The sequence below is a fragment of the Ips typographus genome, linkage group LG10, assembly GCF_016097725.1.
Source record: "Ips typographus isolate SLU linkage group LG10, UJ_Ityp_2.0, whole genome shotgun sequence".
In the NCBI taxonomy this organism is placed as follows: Eukaryota; Metazoa; Arthropoda; class Insecta; order Coleoptera; family Curculionidae; genus Ips; species Ips typographus.
This window is the reverse complement of record NC_138431.1, coordinates 4,499,727-4,518,835: the sequence shown is the minus strand read 5'-3', so window position 1 is coordinate 4,518,835 and position 19,109 is coordinate 4,499,727. Positions and strand designations below refer to the sequence as shown.

Here is a 19,109-nt window from a genome sequence, read left to right as displayed (position 1 = left end):
GTTTGATGGAAAAATTGTGTCAATACAAACTCTAATTATTTTCATAGAGACTCGATATCTCAGAAACTGTCATACGCAGGAATCTGAAATTTTTTTGACAGCTGTCAAGCTTACTGAAGACAGTAGCGCTCCTAAATTTGACAGCTGTCACTTGACTGCAGCCCGCAGTTTTCAAAATTTACTTACAGTCGCTTCCTAAATATGTCTACTACAACTTACTGACCGATATCTCAGAAACTGTCTCTCTGATTGAGCTGAAATTTTTGACAGCTGTCGTTCTCACGTAGTTGCAACTAAATTTGACAGCTGTCATTTTCCTAGTGACGTAATTACTTGTGAAAATTACAGGAACCGTTGAAATTCCGGTCCAAATCCACGTCGTCCGCCTCGAAAACTTGCTGCAAAGTAACCACCAAAGTTCAGGTAAGTTACATACAGAGTGTTCCATAAAAAAGGTAATTTTTACCTTTTTGAACCTAAAAAGTCGTACAGTAAAAGTCAAATTAAATTGCTGTGACGTAACGAAGCACTAGAGTGGACTGACACGACAAAACCTCACCAGATTAGACTGTCACGACTACTACAAAAACACGAAATGTATTTGCCTCGTCAATATCTCAAAAACCTGTGGATTTAGCCGAAAATGCCTAATTTGCAAAAAGCCTTCCAGTGGTCTGTACAGTCACGTGACCAAATTTGACGTTGATAACTTTGACAGTTTGTGACTCATGAATCAAAATGTAGCTGGATGACTTTTAGATTTTTTTATGGCAATTTGTAGATACCGGATTTTATTTTTAAGCACATTTTTGGAATCCTTATTAAATTTCCTATCCAACAACATGAAAAACATTACAAAATTGGGTACAGTCAGGGAGAAAAACCGGTGTCAAACTGTCAAATGACAGAAATACAGTTTTAAAGACAGTCTACGACAAAATTGTCTGTGAAACCCATTTGTAGTGACCGGATTACATTTTTAAGCACATTTTTGGATTCTTCATTAAATTTCCTATCCAATAACAAGAAAAAAATTACAAAATTGGGTACAGTCAGAGAGAAAAGCTGTGTTAAACTGTGTACAGATAGAAACACAGTTTTAAAGAGAGTCTGCGACAAAATCGTCTGTAAAACCAATTTGTAGTGACCGGATTACATTTTTAAGCACATTTTTGGATTCTTCATTAAATTTCCTATCCAATAACAAGAAAAAAATTACAAAATTGGGTACAGTCAGAGAGAAAAGCGGTGTTAAACTGTGAACAGATAGAAACGCAGTTTTAAAGAAAGTCTGCGACAAAATAGTCTGTAAAACCAATTTGTAGTGACCGGATTACGTTTTTAAGCACATTTTTGGAATCCTCATTCAATTTTCTATCCCATATCATGAAAAAACATTACAAAATTGGGCACAGTTAGAGAAAAAAGCGATGTCAAACTGTCAACTGACAGAAGCACAGTTTTAAAGACAGTCTGCGACAAAATCGTCTGTAAAACCCATTTGTAGTGACCGGATTACATTTTTAAGCACATTTTTGGAATCCCCATTGAATTTCCTATACAATAACATGAAAAAACATTACAAAATTGGGTACAGTCAGGGAGAAAAGCGGTGTCAAACTGTCAAATGACAGAAACACAGTTTTAAAGAGAGTCTGCGACAAAATCGTCTGTAAAACCCATTTGTAGTCACCGGATTACATTTTTAAGCACATTTTTGGACTCCTCATTAAATTTCCTATACAATAACATGAAAAAACATTACAAAATTGAGTACAGTCAGCGAGAAAAGCGGTATGAAACTGTCAAGTGACAGAAACACAGTTTTAAAGACAGTCTACGACAAAATCGTCTGTAAAACCCATTTGTAGTGACTGGATTACATTTTTAAGCACATTTTTGAAATCCTTATTAAATTTCCTATCCAATAACATGAAAAAAATTACAAAATTGGGTACGGTCAGAGAGAAAAGCGGTGTTAAACTGTGAACAGATAGAAACACAGTTTTAAAGACAGTCTGCGACAAAGAACAAGGCAATGTTTTTGTTTTTTAATCACTCTGTATAGTTTTTTAACGATTTTCGGTAAATGTTCTTTATTTAGGACACTTGTGGAGGCCTCCTGGCATTTTCTAAATTATTCTAGAAGCTTCTGGCAAGTTTTGAAAATTTTTAGAAGATTGAAGATACTTTTTGTAGGTTTGTGAATATTTCCAAAATAATTCTAAAGGATTCAGGCAAATTTTAAAAAAATCTCGAAAAGTTTAGGAAACTTGTAGATGACTTAGAGTATTTAGAGCCCTCTGGCATTTCTAAAATAATTCTAGAAGCTTCCTATAATTTAAAAAAAAAAAACTGGAAAGTTTGGGAGACTTGTAGATGCCCCTGACATCTTTTGGGAGCCTGGGAGAGTATTTTAGAGGCTTATGGCATGTCAGGAGTAATTAGTAGTATTTAGAGATTTCTGACATTTCCAAACTGATACAAGAAACTTCTGATGATTTTCTAAAAATTTAAATACAGAGTGTCCCAGAAAAGTGATATTTTAAATATCTGTGAGAGGTGGCGCCCCTTTATTGTAATTATCCACCCTACAAAACCCTAAATTGACCATCCATTACTATCCACTTCTGTGATGGAATTTTTTAGGGACACCCTGTATAAAAAAATTAAGTTTCACAAATTAAGTAGAAGGAGTAATTAATCGTTTGGTTGGTTGCAATGGACTATTTAAAAACAGACATTCTGATTGGCCAAAAAACCTTCATTTTGACAGCCCAAAAGTTTCGACCAATCAGAAGCCTGCTAAAGTACATAATCAGTACAGCTCTAGTTGTAGCTGGTTACGTCATCCCGAATAAGAATTAATGAAAATACATGGTCAGTTACGACGTTGTAGCAAAAACCAAACGGGATAGAGCTGAGTTTGTAGAAAATTATATGGGGGAAGGCAAAAACTTTCAAAACGTCAGGGGGAATTTTCGCGCGTCCGAACCACCAAGTTACCGTGCCGTTAAAGGGGTCACGTGACCAAGAACCACCAATTGGGGCCGAGATAAACGCGGGGCGAAAACACCCCAGAAGAGGAGTACTTCCCTCCCCTCCTTAGTCAGTCTTTACGCGTTACCGCTACGGTGTATACGTGGGTGATTTTAGTGCCTTTTTCCACCCCAAAAGGGGGTCAAATCACGTTCAGTGCTAATGAGCTATGCCAAAGAAGCACAATATCGCGTACGTTAAGCCCGAGGAACCGAGTTTCTTGAGAAAACTCAAAGACCAAATCGGCTACAAAGAGGGGCCCACTGTTGACACGAAAGTAGGTTAGGTTTAAGTTTGCCTTTGTTTTTACTCACAATTTTTCGGATACAGCGAGAGGATTTGGATCTTGCCACAGAGGACGATCTACGCGATACCGAGGAGGAACAGCCCCAGGTTGTGGTGCTACGCCCCGGCGACCTTACGGCCGACGAAGCTGCTAGTGAACAATTGAGGTTAGAACGAGGTGAGTGTTGTTTTCATTGCCATTACACACCGTACAAACCCTTAGGGGCAATTTAAAGGGGTTTTGCAGTATTTTTTGGTAAATTTGGACATTGAACCATGACAAATTGAGGTTGGTTTTCCACATTTGGTGCTGAGTGAAGTCGAATCAAGTGCAGACGTCACCTCCACCATTCTTCTTTATCAAAGCCTACCTAGATTGAGAAAGACGTAAGTCTTAGTTGTTGTAGCAACAAACCTGTCAACTGTCGAAAAGTGTGACGGGTGCTGTGTTGCCAAGTTGACCAAACACTGAAAAATTATGTTTATTATGACCCATTGCAGGAACACAACTTTTGGTTTGACTGTGATATTTTACGTAATATTTGTCACATTCAAAACTCAAAATAGTTTAAATTACTAGGAAAATTTGTTCTTTTAAGTCTTTTAATAACTGATAATTAAATAGGAGGGGTTTAACACTGCCAAAAACCAACACATAATACCTAATAATCAGAAAATACATTTTTAAATAATACAGGAATAATACACTCTGCTTTCTTAGTGGATTTTTGACACTTGTGACGTTTAGGAACGTTGTCCAGTTTGTTAAAAAATGTGACATTTATCAAAACACTGTGTATATTTATATTAATTTTGAATGCTTTTTTTAAAATTGTGGAGTTTGCGATTAAAGTGGCAACGTTGCAATAGTGATGTTTACTGTTTGTGGGGAGGCTTGCGCTGTTGCAACGATCCCGCATGGCCCGCCAAGATGCGATTTTCAATTTTTCCGGCGCACCACGTTTACACCGGCTCACTTATGCCCGTTTATAACAAAAATTTAAAAAAAAACAAATTTTTTGTGTTGAAAAAACTCTTGAAAGCTGCAAGGAAGGTTTTTCCAGTCCAGGAAAACGAGACGGTTCCTTATCGTTCAACTCATTAGCCGTACTCGTGGCGTAATGTAGCTGTCTGCACGTAGCGTCAACGAAAAAACAAGGAGGGCGCTATAGAAGCGTGCGGGTGCGAGAGAGACGGTGCGGTTTGGATTTCTGAATGTTGCAGAGCGGACTCCCCTTTTCTGAATCGTGACATGGTGCCGTCCATAGTGCGGAACGGTATTTTGCTCCAAGATACTTTTATTTAACGGATGTTAAATTTCCTTTTAGGACCGCCATATTGCTTTTATGTTTTACACGTCTCTATTATTTATATTTTTTTTATTTATAACTATTTTGGTAAACATAACGCTGCATTTTTTTAAATAAACAATTCTATTTGCTAATCTGTGTAATTAAGACTTTTTTGCAATAAAATCGTTAAAAGTTAGTAAAATAACGGCACAACGCCAAAACTCCCTAACATTGTTGGTTATATAAAGCTGGGTCACGTGATCCCTTTTGAAGGTTTCCCCACGTTGGCTTTGGTAGAGTTCGACAGCCATCTTGGAAATGCCACGACCCAACTCAATAATCGACTTTTTTCAATTTCGCTAAAAACTGCATTTGCACAAGTTTCGTCATTTTGGGACTCTTCAGCATTTTTTTGAAATACATAGGTATTTTGCAAAGTAATTTCAATTATTTATCAAATTTATTTAATAATTGATTTTTTCATATTTGAGTTAATTTACTCCTGTACTAAAACCACCATTTTTTTTTAGTTTAAATACCAGTGCAACCATGTAAACGTACCCGAAAAGGTGATGATTGACCGTATCTGTTGTAAACGAAACCAAATTTAGTTTTACTAATTTACTTACACCCTGTATATTTTTGGATTTTTGCTTAACATTCTCCTAGAACTACCTTTAATCGTTTTCGAGATTTTTACTAAAGTTGCCTTAAATAGTAATCAAAGAAACAAAAGGTTATCATTATTTGACGTCACGATGACGTAATTTAACAAAACAATACATCGACCAACTGTCAAAGTACGTCATCGTGACGTCAAACTGGATCTGTACGCTCGATAGAGTGGCGTGGCTAAATTATCATTTGACGTCACGATGACTTATTTTAGCCAACTGTCAAATTACGTCATCGTGACGTCAAATGTCTTTGATTTTCCATGACAACAGTGATTTTCATTTATTTTTGGAGGTAAAAACGTTGGCAACGTTGCAAAACCCACTTTCTTCTTCTTTCACAATACTAGTAGCAGTTTGTGTTTTTTTTTTCCAGAGGAAGAGCTAAAACCCGCTGATCTATCTGCTCCGGTGGTGTTCAAAAAGCCCAACAAAACCAAAAACTCATCCTCAGAAGCACCGACAAGTTCGAAACGATCTTCAGACGGTGAAGAGACGAAGAAGTCCAAAAAACTGAAGAAGAAACAAAAGAGTGTGCTGTCTTTTGACGAAAACGAGGAAGAAGAAGACTAAACAGGTGAGATATTGGAGGTTAAAGTTGGCCTTAACCTCTTAAAGAGTTTGTGCAAAAAATGTTTTCATTACGTTTAAAGCCCCAAAACTCAAATAATTTAGATGGGACACCCTGTATATTTTTAGGCCAATCGATTCAGCTTGTCAAGATCTACAGAGTGACCCAAAAATGTTTACTGTTACCAGGATATTTAAGGGCAAAGTTGACCTTCTGAAAAAAATTGAATTTAAAGTGCATTCACTTAGTTCAACGTCACTTAACTCGGTTATTTCAAATGGGACACCCTGTATATTATTACGTCATGTGACAGCCCCATCTAAGAGCTAGTCAATGACCTAAAATGCGCAATAGTAAAAGTGTACTGTTCCTGAGATATTGGAGGTTAAAGTTGGCCTTAACCTCTTAAAGAGTTTGTGCAAAAAATGTTTTCATTACGTTTAAAGCCCCAAAATTCAAATAATTTAGATGGGACACCCTGTATATTTTTAGGTCAATCGATTCAGCTTGTCAAGATCTACAGAGTGACCCAAAAATGTTTACTTTTACCAGGATATTTGAGGGCAAAGTTGATATTCTGAAAAAATTGAATTTAAAGTGCATTCACTTAGTTCAACGTCACATATCTCGGTTATTTCAAATGGGACACTCGGTATATTATTACGTCACGTGACAGCCCTATCTAAGAGCTAGTTAGTGACCTGAAATGCGCAATAGTAAAAGTGTACTGTTCCTGAGATATTGGAGGTTAAAGTTGGCCTTAACCTCTTAAAGAGTTTGTGCAAAAAATGTTTTCATTACGTTTAAAGCCCCTAAACTCAAGTAATTTAGATGGGACACCCTGTATATTTTTAGGCCAATCGATTCAGCTTGTCAAGATCTACAGAGTGACCCAAAAATGTTTACTGTTACCAGGATATTTGAGGGCAAAGTTGATATTCTGAAAAAAATTGAATTTAAAGTGCATTCACTTAGTTCAACGTCACGTAACTCGGTTATTTCAAATGGGACACTCTGTATATTATTACGTCACGTGACAGCCCTATCTAAGAGCTAGTCAGTGACCTAAAATGCGCAATAGTAAAAGTGTACTGTTCCTGAGATATTGGAGGTTAAAGTTGGCCTTAAAGAGTTTGTGCAAAAAATGTTTTCATTACGTTTAAAGTCCCAAAACTCAAATAATTTAGATGGGACACCCTGTATATTTTTAGGTCAATCGATTCAGCTTGTCAAGATCTACAGAGTGACCCAAAAATGTTTACTGTTACCAGGATATTTAAGGGCAAAGTTGACCTTCTGAAAAAAATTGAATTTAAAGTGCATTCACTTAGTTCAACGTCACTTAACTCGGTTATTTCAAATGGGACACCCTGTATATTATTACGTCATGTGACAGCCCCATCTAAGAGCTAGTCAATGACCTAAAATGCGCAATAGTAAAAGTGTACTGTTCCTGAGATATTGGAGGTTAAAGTTGGCCTTAACCTCTTAAAGAGTTTGTGCAAAAAATGTTTTCATTACGTTTAAAGCCCCTAAACTCAAGTAATTTAGATGGGACACCCTGTATATTTTTAGGTCAATCGATTCAGCTTGTCAAGATCTACAGAGTGACCCAAAAATGTTTACTGTTACCAGGATATTTAAGGGCAAAGTTGACCTTCTGAAAAAAATTGAATTTAAAGTGCATTCACTTAGTTCAACGTCACTTAACTCGGTTATTTCAAATGGGACACCCTGTATATTATTACGTCATGTGACAGCCCCATCTAAGAGCTAGTCAATGACCTAAAATGCGCAATAGTAAAAGTGTACTGTTCCTGAGATATTGGAGGTTAAAGTTGGCCTTAACCTCTTAAAGAGTTTGTGCAAAAAATGTTTTCATTACGTTTAAAGCCCCTAAACTCAAGTAATTTAGATGGGACACCCTGTATATTTTTAGGTCAATCGATTCAGCTTGTCAAGATCTACAGAGTGACCCAAAAATGTTTATCTATCTATATATATTTATCGTTACCGGGTTATTTAAGGGCAAAGTTGGCCCCCTGAAAAAAATTGAATTTAAAGTGCATTCACTTAGTTCAACGTCACTTAACTCGGTTATTTCAAATGGTACACCCTGTATATTATTACGTCACGTGACAGCCCCATCTAAGAGCTAGTCAATGACCTAAAATGCGCAATAGTAAAAGTGTACTGTTCCTGAGATATTGGAGGTTAAAGTTGGCCTTAAAGAGTTTGTGCAAAAAATGTTTTCATTACGTTTAAAGCCCCTAAATTCAAATAATTTAGATGGGACACCCTGTATATTTTTAGGTCAATCGATTCAGCTTGTCAAGTTCTACAGAGTGACCCAGAAAAATTTTACTGTTACCGGGATATTTAAGGGCAAAGTTGGCCCCCTCAAAAAAATTGAATTTAATTTGCATTCACTTAGTTCAACGTCACATGACTCGGTTATTTCAAATGGACCCCCCCGTATATTATTATGTCACGTGATTAAAATTAATCCAACTAAACTTATACAGGGTGTTCAACCAGAGGAACAAAAATATACTCTTACTTGCTTCATATATTAACAAATTTACGGTGAAAAAAAATCAGGATTAGGAGTGAAAAAAACCGGTTATAAAGCAACTAATCAAATGCAATTTCGGTCATGGAATTACAAAAACAAACGTTACGTCACGGCTAATAATAGGCGTCCAAAAAAAAATAATAAACGAAATCGCCCACAAAAAAATGCCGATTTTTCCGAAATTTCCCTTCATTTTCAATTACGTCCCAAGGGACTAAAAGCGCTCATTATCCACGGGGTGGTGAGAGAACGTTTTAAACAAAATTGGAAAGTGGCATGGCCGACATAAGGCATGGCAGACGTCGAGTAAAATTTATTAGAAATAGCGTGAGCATGAACAAAATGAGGTTCGGACGAATCCATTTCGACGCTCAACCGGGGTACGGTCGCCTGGTCGGACTTTTTTTTCATGTTGTTCGGGTGTGTTGTTAAGAAATGTTACACACTAATGGAGGCCATGTTGGTTTTCGTCGGGGGGAAAAAAAGGGTTTTTAAGAATCCAGGGAAAAATCGACCGTTTATTTTTTTTTTCCTCCTGGTGGAAAAATAGTTTTTAAAGGCCACTTTAACCGCAATCAATACTTCCCCCCCCTCAATTTACCACTATTCTGCTTTTTTGTAACCAGGGCCGGGTTTTATATGAATTTTTCCACAAAAACGATTCTTCAAATTAATTTATTATACAGGGTTATCGCTAAATATGTATGGCCAAAATAAGGTGATTTCTTAGACTCTTCTTATTGATAATTAAAAAAAAATATTGTTCACCCTGTAGATTTTAATAAAAATTGTGTTAATGTGGAACACCCCCATAAAATATCTTCTTAATATTTTGCTGCATGCAAACACCCTGTATAATTTACTTTGAATGACAAAATGACGGTTTATTGCATGTGACGTAATCTGCCAGTTAATGAAGAAAAGCCAATTAGTTAAAATGCGCGACTAGCGCCATCTAGCTGCCAACTATTTTTTTTTTTTACTTATGATCAAAATTGTATTATTACTGTGTTATTAAGAAACGTCGCCCATTTTTGTTGTTAGAAGGTTTATGGTTGCACCAATAAATGTTATTTTTCTGTTAAAAATTGTATACATGTTAAGCGCTACTGGCTGACGTAGAGTAAGAACCGCACGGGGATAGAGGTTTAGTCGTCGCTCGGACCGAAGCGAGGAGAGAGGCGACGTCACTATTTGGTCACGTGACGTACCGTTAGACGCCATATTGGCAGTTTAGTGCGTTGCCAAGGGATAGCGACGTAACTGTGCTCGTCCTCCGCTATTTCCGACCGAAAATCCCGACAATTTCTGGAAGTAAATCGGCCCTTTGGTGGCGAAAAAAACGCTTTTCCTCCCGGTCAATCGGTTTACTCGCGTTTCGAATTATCGCGGGCAAGTGTCGGTGGGGCCCGAATCAGTTTTGTACCTCGGGTATTTACGATCGGTTCGCGATCGGACGTGCAGATGTTTTGTGTTTCTTTTCAGTGATACCTCATGTGCCGTGGCGGGAATTCAAATTATTCCGATTGTTTTCTGGTAATTGCACGTTGTTTTTTCTATGTAGAAATGGGGCCGTGGGGCTCCGGCGGCCCCCTGGCGGCATGCCACGGCGAATCAGGGTCGGGTTTTCCGCTCAGTGGCGGCGCGCTCGGACCTCAGGCTCAGGATTTTATGTTATCATTTCACGAACCTTAACCCAGTGGCGGAGGCCCGAGCGTTTGTTCAGCGCCGTCCCCCATTCCAGCAGAGCCGGCACACTTTCCAATCCTGATTCCAATTATGGCATTAACTCTTTCACTAGCAAATATTCTGTTATGTGAGGTTATGTTTACATACACTTTTTTGTTTTCATTTTGATTTGAGACCATTTCTATCTTGCTCTATCTAATGCCGTTAAAACAGCCATAATGGAAAAGGACATTAATTATCACTGTCATTATAAAAAACAAACTGACATTTGTTGCAGTTTTCTTTTTTATCTTTTTTGACAGTAATGTATTACTGTCTTTTGTTATACAATATTAATAAAGTGGGACAGCTATACACTAGTGCAACCCTACACTCACAAACATAACCTAATAGATTAGTATATTAACCTGAATATTAATTTTGTGCCCCATTTCATGGTTGTTTATTGTCAATGAGGCCCCATCAGCTTACTAGTACTACCTAAGTGATGCAGTGTATGACCCCATGGCTCTTACTAGCGGTACTCATACCAATAATGCCTCAAATGACTGTATGTATGTATTTTGAAATTCTGTTATTTGCTGTAAATTATGGCACCAGAGGATTACAGGGTGTTCACCAGAGAAATGCATAAAGCTGTGTCAGTATGTCCAAACAAGCTACTTTTACTACATTAATTTGCTATATTATTATACAAATACTACATCATGCCTTAATTCAATAGTACATATCTTGTGTGTTTCTCGTCTGTATTTCTAACACACTTTTGCTGCCTAAATGTGAACAAATTGAAGTATGTTTCTATCCGTAGCATAATTGTACAGAAATTACTATTATAAGCATAACTTGATATTCAATTTCTTCAGACCACTGTGATAAAGTTTTTTCTCTAGTTTTTGCTGGTTTCAGCAAATTTGATAAATGTACTTCTTTGAGTTAAAAGTTACATGGCCTAGTAGGCAGCCAAGGAGTCAGAATATGCCTTGTTACATGTAGAACATGAAATAATCTGAAAAATCCTCTTGACCTAACTTTCCTAATTTAACCCACATACAGTGCAAATTTATGTGGGACACACTGTATATTATGTAGTCAATCCTTGTGTCCTCCAGTTTGGTAATGTTGATGAATTAGTATAGTCTTTGATAGTCTTATCCCTCCAGCTATATGCACCAGTGATCTTTATTCCTAATCAAATAGTGTATTTTAAGTAACATATCTAGTTTAGTAAATATTCAAAATAAAACACCAGGTACAGGGTAAACAGGGTGTTTCACCTATTTGTAGAAACTGCACCAAATTTCTAAGAAAATCAAGAAGTTCAGTTGGTGTTTTTAATACAAATTGCCTCTAGCTAATATAACCTAACAAACCAATATTGATCTTAATATACCTGTATTAACCAAAATCAGAATAATAAACTAACAAATTAGGTGCAACATTAACGATCCATCTTGTAGGTTGCAATAATAGATTTTCATAGAAATGATGGTCATTCAGTGGCGTACGGCCAGCTGCGGCCTTCCATTTCGAAACCAGACACCTGTCCTTTTCCAAACCTGTGTCTTTCTCTCTTGAAAATGCGGTGGCTCTCCCCTTCCGCTTTTCCCCCCTCTCGTTTTCGTGTTGGAGTATACAGGACGACCACTTTGCCCAGTCATGCAACCTTTTGATACATTTTATTTGAAACCTAATTTTTATATATTTTTTTCTGTCAATTACAGATCTGAGTCGGCAATGGCTGAGGTATCGGAAATGGGGGAGATTGACGAAGTGCATTCGACTGAAGACAGTGCAAATTTACTATTAAATGGTGACATAACCAAAGATTTAAGTACAGAAAGCAGGGATGTAGACGCTACAGATGTAGATATGGAAGATTTAAGTGTAAATAAAAAGGACGGCGATGAGTCGTTGCCAGATGACGACGATAATAATGACGTGACGAGTAAAGATGACGTGACTAGCCAAAGTGGTATTGATGATGACAGTCAAGATAGTCAGGACAGTCAAACTAGCCAAGAGGCGAAAAGCCAAAGTAGTCAGGACAGCCAGGACCAGGACTCCAACATGGAATCAGAACAAATACCCGAAGAAAACGGCAGTTTACCTGACGCTGAAGACACGAATAGTAGTCTTCCTCAAGACGCAGAGGAAGAGGAGTGTTCGAGAAGTAGTACAGCAGAAAAGGACCAAACCACCACCACGTCGAACGAGAACAGTCGGGACGTGGTAAATGAGCAAGAAGACAAAAAAAGTGAGAACGAAGCCGACCAAGAGGACAGTCAGGACGGTTCCGAAACCAAATCGTCCAAGAACGACTCGTCAGAGGCCAGCACCGAAAACGGCAGCTCCGAAGATGTCCAGGAGGTGGACGATGACGTTGTGGCTGTGAAAACAAAAGCTCCGGACACGATAGAGCTGAACAGTGAAGACGAAGAAGGTTTTTAACACCGCGCAACACCCCAATAACACCCGTTCACAGGGTTTTGTTTTTAGATGATGTCCAGTTGGTGGACGGGCCGAAAACCAACGGGACCGAAGTGATCGATTTGGTGGAAACGCCCGAAAAAAAGAGTCCGGACGTGGAGAATGCCAAGTCTTTGACGCCTAGGCGAAGCTCTAGGAATCTCAATAAAAGCAAGAGTTACACAGAGAACGAGAAAGACGAGCCACCCCAAAGGCAAAAGAAAGTGTCTGAAGGGTCTGATGTAGAGGAAGTCTTACCTCAAGATCCTTTAGGTAAGTTATTGGATAATTGGAATTTATGGTAAATTTTGTTGTAAGTTTACTTGAGCAGTTATTTTTTGTGCAAAAAGACATTTTGGTAGCATCGATTTTGGGTTGTTGCCAAATTTTCCCAATTCTGCTTCTTACGGTTTTTACAGATTATAACATTCTTATTTCAGTTGAATTTGAACTGGTTTTACTAGGACGACTTGTAAAATTAGAACACTATTAAACAGGGTGGCATAATTGCAACATTTTCATGTAAACCATTAGGAAATTAAAAATCAAAAAGTAACATAATAAATAAACACTACAATAACACGCGCATTTGTAACACTTTGAATATAATTTTATTAAATGAGGTTTCCATTAACATATAAAAGTTGATTGGTTAGTGGTTAGATTAGGATTTCAAAATACTATTTTAATGTCCACTAATTCTTACATTTTGTACACCATAATGCAGCATCAGTGGTTCTCTTCTCGGTGGACCATATTTTGCTCAATCACTCTGTAATAAACAAATGTCCAAAACATAATTTTATCAATAAAATAATTAGTTGATATATTATTATAATTATTTTTTTATTGAGGATTTCGTTTGTAGATGAAGAATGTCTTTGGAAATAATGTCGATTTCGATTGCCAGACATAAAAAACTATAGCAAAAATCAAACTAAAACGAGATGACGTTGCGATACAAAGTTTTGAATGTGACCTTTACATTTTTTATTTTATGGCTAGATTTTTGCCATAACTATCGTAATCTGCCAGCAGCGGTCAGTGACCAAATAACCGTTGAACGTATCCCGAGGAAACCAGCTACGTCGGAAGCCTCTGCCACCATTGTCGTCAAGGACACGAAACGGTTGGTGGAAATCGCCAACAAATCCAGTCCGAGCACCACGCCCTCCCACACTGGAAAAAAAGAACCGACTCTAGTGATTATCGACACTAATTCCATACTGTCAGGTGAGGAAAACTGTTTGCCTGTGCGTTCTAGTTGAAAATGCGGAAAATTTCGCAACGTTTTCGTTAATTATTTGACGTGACAGTTTGACAAGTTTCTAGTCAACGTGACATCCAGTAAGAGTGTTCGGTATTTAGGTCGCGGTCCGGTGCCGGTACCGTCGTCGAAATCCTCGGCGACGAGCTTTGCCAGCGTTTTACCAGTGGCCGTGCCCGCCCAAGGCATGTATCCGCCCAATATGCGGGCCACCATCACCCCCATTCCGTTGACCGGTAGCGGGGCGGCAAAATCGTCGCCCATTATGGCTTCCAGTCTCCAACCGGCTGTTCCGCCCCTTCTACCCACACTGACTGATGATATGTTTGTGGTGGAGGCGCCCTCGTTTATTGGTAAGTCTCATTTGTTGTATGTAAACTGGAATTCTGATTGATTGCACCTGCATTGTCTAGTAAATGTTATAAGTGGAGAACACAGTGAATTTGAGGTGCAAAATGCATAATAAATACTTCATTTATAGTGCACAGGGTATCTCCATAAAAACTAAATGGTATTATAGTAAAACGTGGCAACTTAAACCTCAAAACAGTCAAAATTTTCTCAGTCTGAACTGGAATCTGCAAGAATCACAGATTAGAACAGTTTTCTTGCGGTATTCTAGACCAGACGTGATTTCTAGCGGTTTGACCATTATTTTGGCAGCTACGACGTGACTGTCTAAGTAAATGGTGTTCTAGTATAACGTGACAGGTTGCACAAACGTCAAAACTGTTAAAATTTGGTCAGTTTGAACTTGAACCTGCAAGAGCTACAGTTTAGAACTTTTTGTATACTGTATTTGAGACAAGTCGTGGTTTTTAGCTGCTTGATCATAGTTTTGGCAACTGTGACTCGACTGTCTAACCAAATGGTGTTCTAGTAAAACCTGACAGCTGTCACAAACGTCAAAACAGTCAAAATTTTCTCAGTCTGAACTAGAATCTGCAAGAATCACAGTTTAGAAGAGTTTTCTTGCGGTATTTTAGACAAATCGTGGTTTTTAGCTGCTTGATCCTAATTTTGGCAACTGTGACTCAACTGTCTAATTAAATGGTGTTCTAGTAAAACCTGACAGCTGTCACAAACGTCAAAACAGTCAAAATTGTCTCAGTCTGAACTGGAATCTGCAAGAATCACAGTTTAGAAGAGTTTTCTTGCGGTATTTTAGACAAGTCGTGGTTTTTAGCTGCTTGATCCTAATTTTGGCAACTGTGACTCGACTGTCTAATCAAATGGTGTTCTAGTAAAACCTGACAGCTGTCACAAACGTCAAAACAGTCAAAATTGTCTCAGTCTGAACCAGAATCTGCAAGTATCACAGTTTAGAACAGTTTTCTCACGGTATTCGAGACAAGTCGTGGTTTTTAGCTGCTTTATCATAGTTTTGGCATCTGTGACTCGACTGTCTAACCAAATGGTGTTCTAGTAAAACCTGACAGCTGTCACGAACGTCAAAACAGTCAAAATTTTCTCAGTCTGAACTAGAATCTGCAAGAATCATAGTTTAGAAGAGTTTTCTTGCGGTATTTTAGACAAGTCGTGGTTTTTAGCTGCTTGATCATAGTTTTGGCAACTGTGACTCAACTGTCTAATTAAATGGTGTTCTAGTAAAACCTGACAGCTGTCACAAACGTCAAAACAGTCAAAATTGTCTCAATCTGAACTGGAATCTGCACGAATCACAGATTAGAACAGTTTTCTTGCTGTATTCTAGACAAGTCGTGGTTTTTAGCTGCTTGATCATAGTTTTGGCAACTGGGACTCGACTGTCTAACCAAATGGTGTTCTAGTAAAACCTGACAGCTGTCACAAACGTCAAAACAGTCAAAACTTTCTCAGTCTGAACTGGAATCTGCAAGAATCACAGTTTAGAAGAGTTTTCTTGCGGTATTTTAGACAAATCGTGGTTTTTAGCTGCTTGATCCTAATTTTGGCAACTGTGGCTCGACTGTCTAACTAAATGGTGTTCTAGTAAAACCTGATAGCTGTCACAAACGTCAAAACAGTCAAAATTTTCTCAGTCTGAACTAGAATCTGCAAGAATTACAGTTTAGAACAGTTTTCTCACGGTATTCGAGACAAGTCGTGGTTTTTAGCTGCTTGATCATAATTTTGGCAACTGTGATTCGACTGTCTAACCAAATGGTGTTCTAGTAAAACCTGACAGCTGTCACAAACGTCAAAACAGTCAAAATTTTCTCAGTCTGAACTAGAATCTGCAAGAATTACAGTTTAGAACAGTTTTCTTGCGGTATTCTAGACAAGTCGTGGTTTTTAGCTGCTTGATCTTAATTTTGGCAACTGTGACTCGACTGTCTAACCAAATGGTGTTCTAGTAAAATCTGACAGCTGTCACAAACGTCAAAACAGTCAAAATTGTCTCAGTCTGAACCAGAATCTGCAAGTATCACAGTTTAGAACAGTTTTCTCACGGTATTCGAGACAAGTCGTGGTTTTTAGCTGCTTTATCATAGTTTTGGCATCTGTGACTCGACTGTCTAACTAAATGGCGTTCTAGTAAAACCTGACAGCTGTCACGAACGTCAAAACAGTCAAAATTTTCTCAGTCTGAACTAGAATCTGCAAGAATCACAGTTTAGAAGAGTTTTCTTGCGGTATTTTAGACAAGTCGTGGTTTTTAGCTGCTTGATCATAATTTTGGCAACTGTGACTCGACTGTCTAACCAAATGGTGTTCTAGTAAAACCTGACAGCTGTCACAAACGTCAAAACAGTCAAAATTGTCTCAGTCTGAACTGGAATCTGCAAGAATCACAGTTTAGAAGAGTTTTCTTGCGGTATTTTAGACAAGTCGTGGTTTTTAGCTGCTTGATCATAATTTTGGCAACTGTGACTCGACTGTCTAACCAAATGGTGTTCTAGTAAAACCTGACAGCTGTCACGAACGTCAAAACAGTCAAAATTTTCTCAGTCTGAACTAGAATCTGCAAGAATCATAGTTTAGAAGAGTTTTCTTGCGGTATTTTAGACAAGTCGTGGTTTTTAGCTGCTTGATCATAGTTTTGGCAACTGTGACTCAACTGTCTAACCAAATGGTGTTCTAGTAAAACCTGACAGCTGTCACAAACGTCAAAACAGTCAAAATTGTCTCAGTCTGAACTGGAATCTGCAAGAATCACAGTTTAGAAGAGTTTTCTTGCGGTATTTTAGACAAGTCGTGGTTTTTAGCTGCTTGATCATAATTTTGGCAACTGTGACTCGACTGTCTAACCAAATGGTGTTCTAGTAAAACCTGACAGCTGTCACGAACGTCAAAACAGTCAAAATTTTCTCAGTCTGAACTAGAATCTGCAAGAATCATAGTTTAGAAGAGTTTTCTTGCGGTATTTTAGACAAGTCGTGGTTTTTAGCTGCTTGATCATAGTTTTGGCAACTGTGACTCAACTGTCTAACCAAATGGTGTTCTAGTAAAACCTGACAGCTGTCACAAACGTCAAAACAGTCAAAATTTTCTCAGTCTGAACTAGAATCTGCAAGAATCACAGTTTAGAAGAGTTTTCTTGCGGTATTTTAGACAAGTCGTGGTTTTTAGCTGCTTGATCATAGTTTTGGCAACTGTGACTCAACTGTCTAACCAAATGGTGTTCTAGTAAAACCTGACAGCTGTCACAAACGTCAAAACAGTCAAAATTTTCTCAGTCTGAACTAGAATCTGCAAGAATCACAGTTTAGAAGAGTTTTCTTGCGGTATTTTAGACAAGTCGTGGTTTTTAGCTGCTTGATCATAGTTTTGGCAACTGTGACTCGACTGTCTAACCAAATGGTGTTCTAGTAAAACCTGACAGCTGTCACAAACGTCAAAACAGTCAAAATTGTCTCAGTCTGAACCAGAATCTGCAAGTATCACAGTTTAGAACAGTTTTCTCACGGTATTTGAGACAAGTCGTGGTTTTTAGATGTTTTATCATAGTTTTGGCATCTGTGACTCGACTGTCTAACCAAATGGTGTTCTAGTAAAACCTGACAGCTGTCACAAACGTCAAAACAGTCAAACTTTACTCAGTCTGAACTGGAATCTGCAAGAATCACAGTTTAGAAGAGTTTTCTTGCGGTATTTTAGACAAGTCGTGGTTTTTAGCTGCTTGATCATAGTTTTGGCAACTGTGACTCAACTGTCTAACCAAATGGTGTTCTAGTAAAACCTGACAGCTGTCACAAACGTCAAAACAGTCAAAATTTTCTCAGTCTGAACTAGAATCTGCAAGAATCACAGTTTAGAAGAGTTTTCTTGCGGTATTTTAGACAAGTCGTGGTTTTTAGCTGCTTGATCATAGTTTTGGCAACTGTGACTCAACTGTCTAACCAAATGGTGTTCTAGTAAAACCTGACAGCTGTCACAAACGTCAAAACAGTCAAAATTTTCTCAGTCTGAACTAGAATCTGCAAGAATCACAGTTTAGAAGAGTTTTCTTGCGGTATTTTAGACAAGTCGTGGTTTTTAGCTGCTTGATCATAGTTTTGGCAACTGTGACTCGACTGTCTAACCAAATGGTGTTCTAGTAAAACCTGACAGCTGTCACAAACGTCAAAACAGTCAAAATTGTCTCAGTCTGAACCAGAATCTGCAAGTATCACAGTTTAGAACAGTTTTCTCACGGTATTTGAGACAAGTCGTGGTTTTTAGATGTTTTATCATAGTTTTGGCATCTGTGACTCGACTGTCTAACCAAATGGTGTTCTAGTAAAACCTGACAGCTGTCACAAACGTCAAAACAGTCAAACTTTACTCAGTCTGAACTGGAATCTGCAAGAATCACAGTTTAGAAGAGTTTTCTTGCGGTATTTTAGACAAGTCGTGGTTTTTAGCTGCTTGATCATAGTTTTGGCAACTGTGACTCGACTGTCTAACCAAATGGTGTTCTAGTAAAACCTGACAGCTGTCACAAACGTCAAAAGAGTCAAAATTTTCTCAGTCTGAACTGGAATCTGCAAGAATCACAGTTTAGAAGAGTTTTCTTGCGGTATTTTAGACAAGTCGTGGTTTTTAGCTGCTTGATCATAGTTTTGGCAACTGTGACTCGACTGTCTAACCAAATGGTGTTCTAGTAAAACCTGACAGCTGTCACAAACGTCAAAACAGTCAAAATTTTCTCAGTCTGAACCAGAATCTGCAAGTATCACAGTTTAGAACAGTTTTCTCACGGTATTCGAGACAAGTCGTGGTTTTTAGCTGCTTTATCATAGTTTTGGCAACTGTGACTCGACTGTCTAACTAAATGGCGTTCTAG

At 38.1% G+C, this 19,109-nt stretch overlaps 1 protein-coding gene across 13 annotated transcripts in view; it reads left to right on the top strand.

The window, feature by feature from the left end:
• Positions 1-5,724: 5,724 nt before the first annotated feature.
• Positions 5,725-19,109, top strand: part of MEP-1 (zinc finger protein MEP-1) — an 82,808-nt gene continuing 69,423 nt past the window's right edge. For 3 of the 13 annotated variants that reach the window (XM_081987963.1, XM_081987962.1, XM_081987960.1), the window contains exons 1-5: positions 9,625-9,972; positions 11,850-12,568; positions 12,625-12,867; positions 13,600-13,827; positions 13,963-14,214. In XM_081987963.1, coding sequence (XP_081844089.1) covers positions 11,863-12,568; positions 12,625-12,867; positions 13,600-13,827; positions 13,963-14,214 — 1,429 coding nt within the window. In that variant the 5' untranslated portion in view covers positions 9,625-9,972; positions 11,850-11,862. Of the gene's footprint in view, positions 5,868-9,624; positions 9,973-11,849; positions 12,569-12,624; positions 12,868-13,599; positions 13,828-13,962; positions 14,215-19,109 lie in introns of those variants that run through there. The other 10 variants (XM_081987971.1, XM_081987969.1, XM_081987970.1 and 7 more) reach the window with 7 other exon arrangements.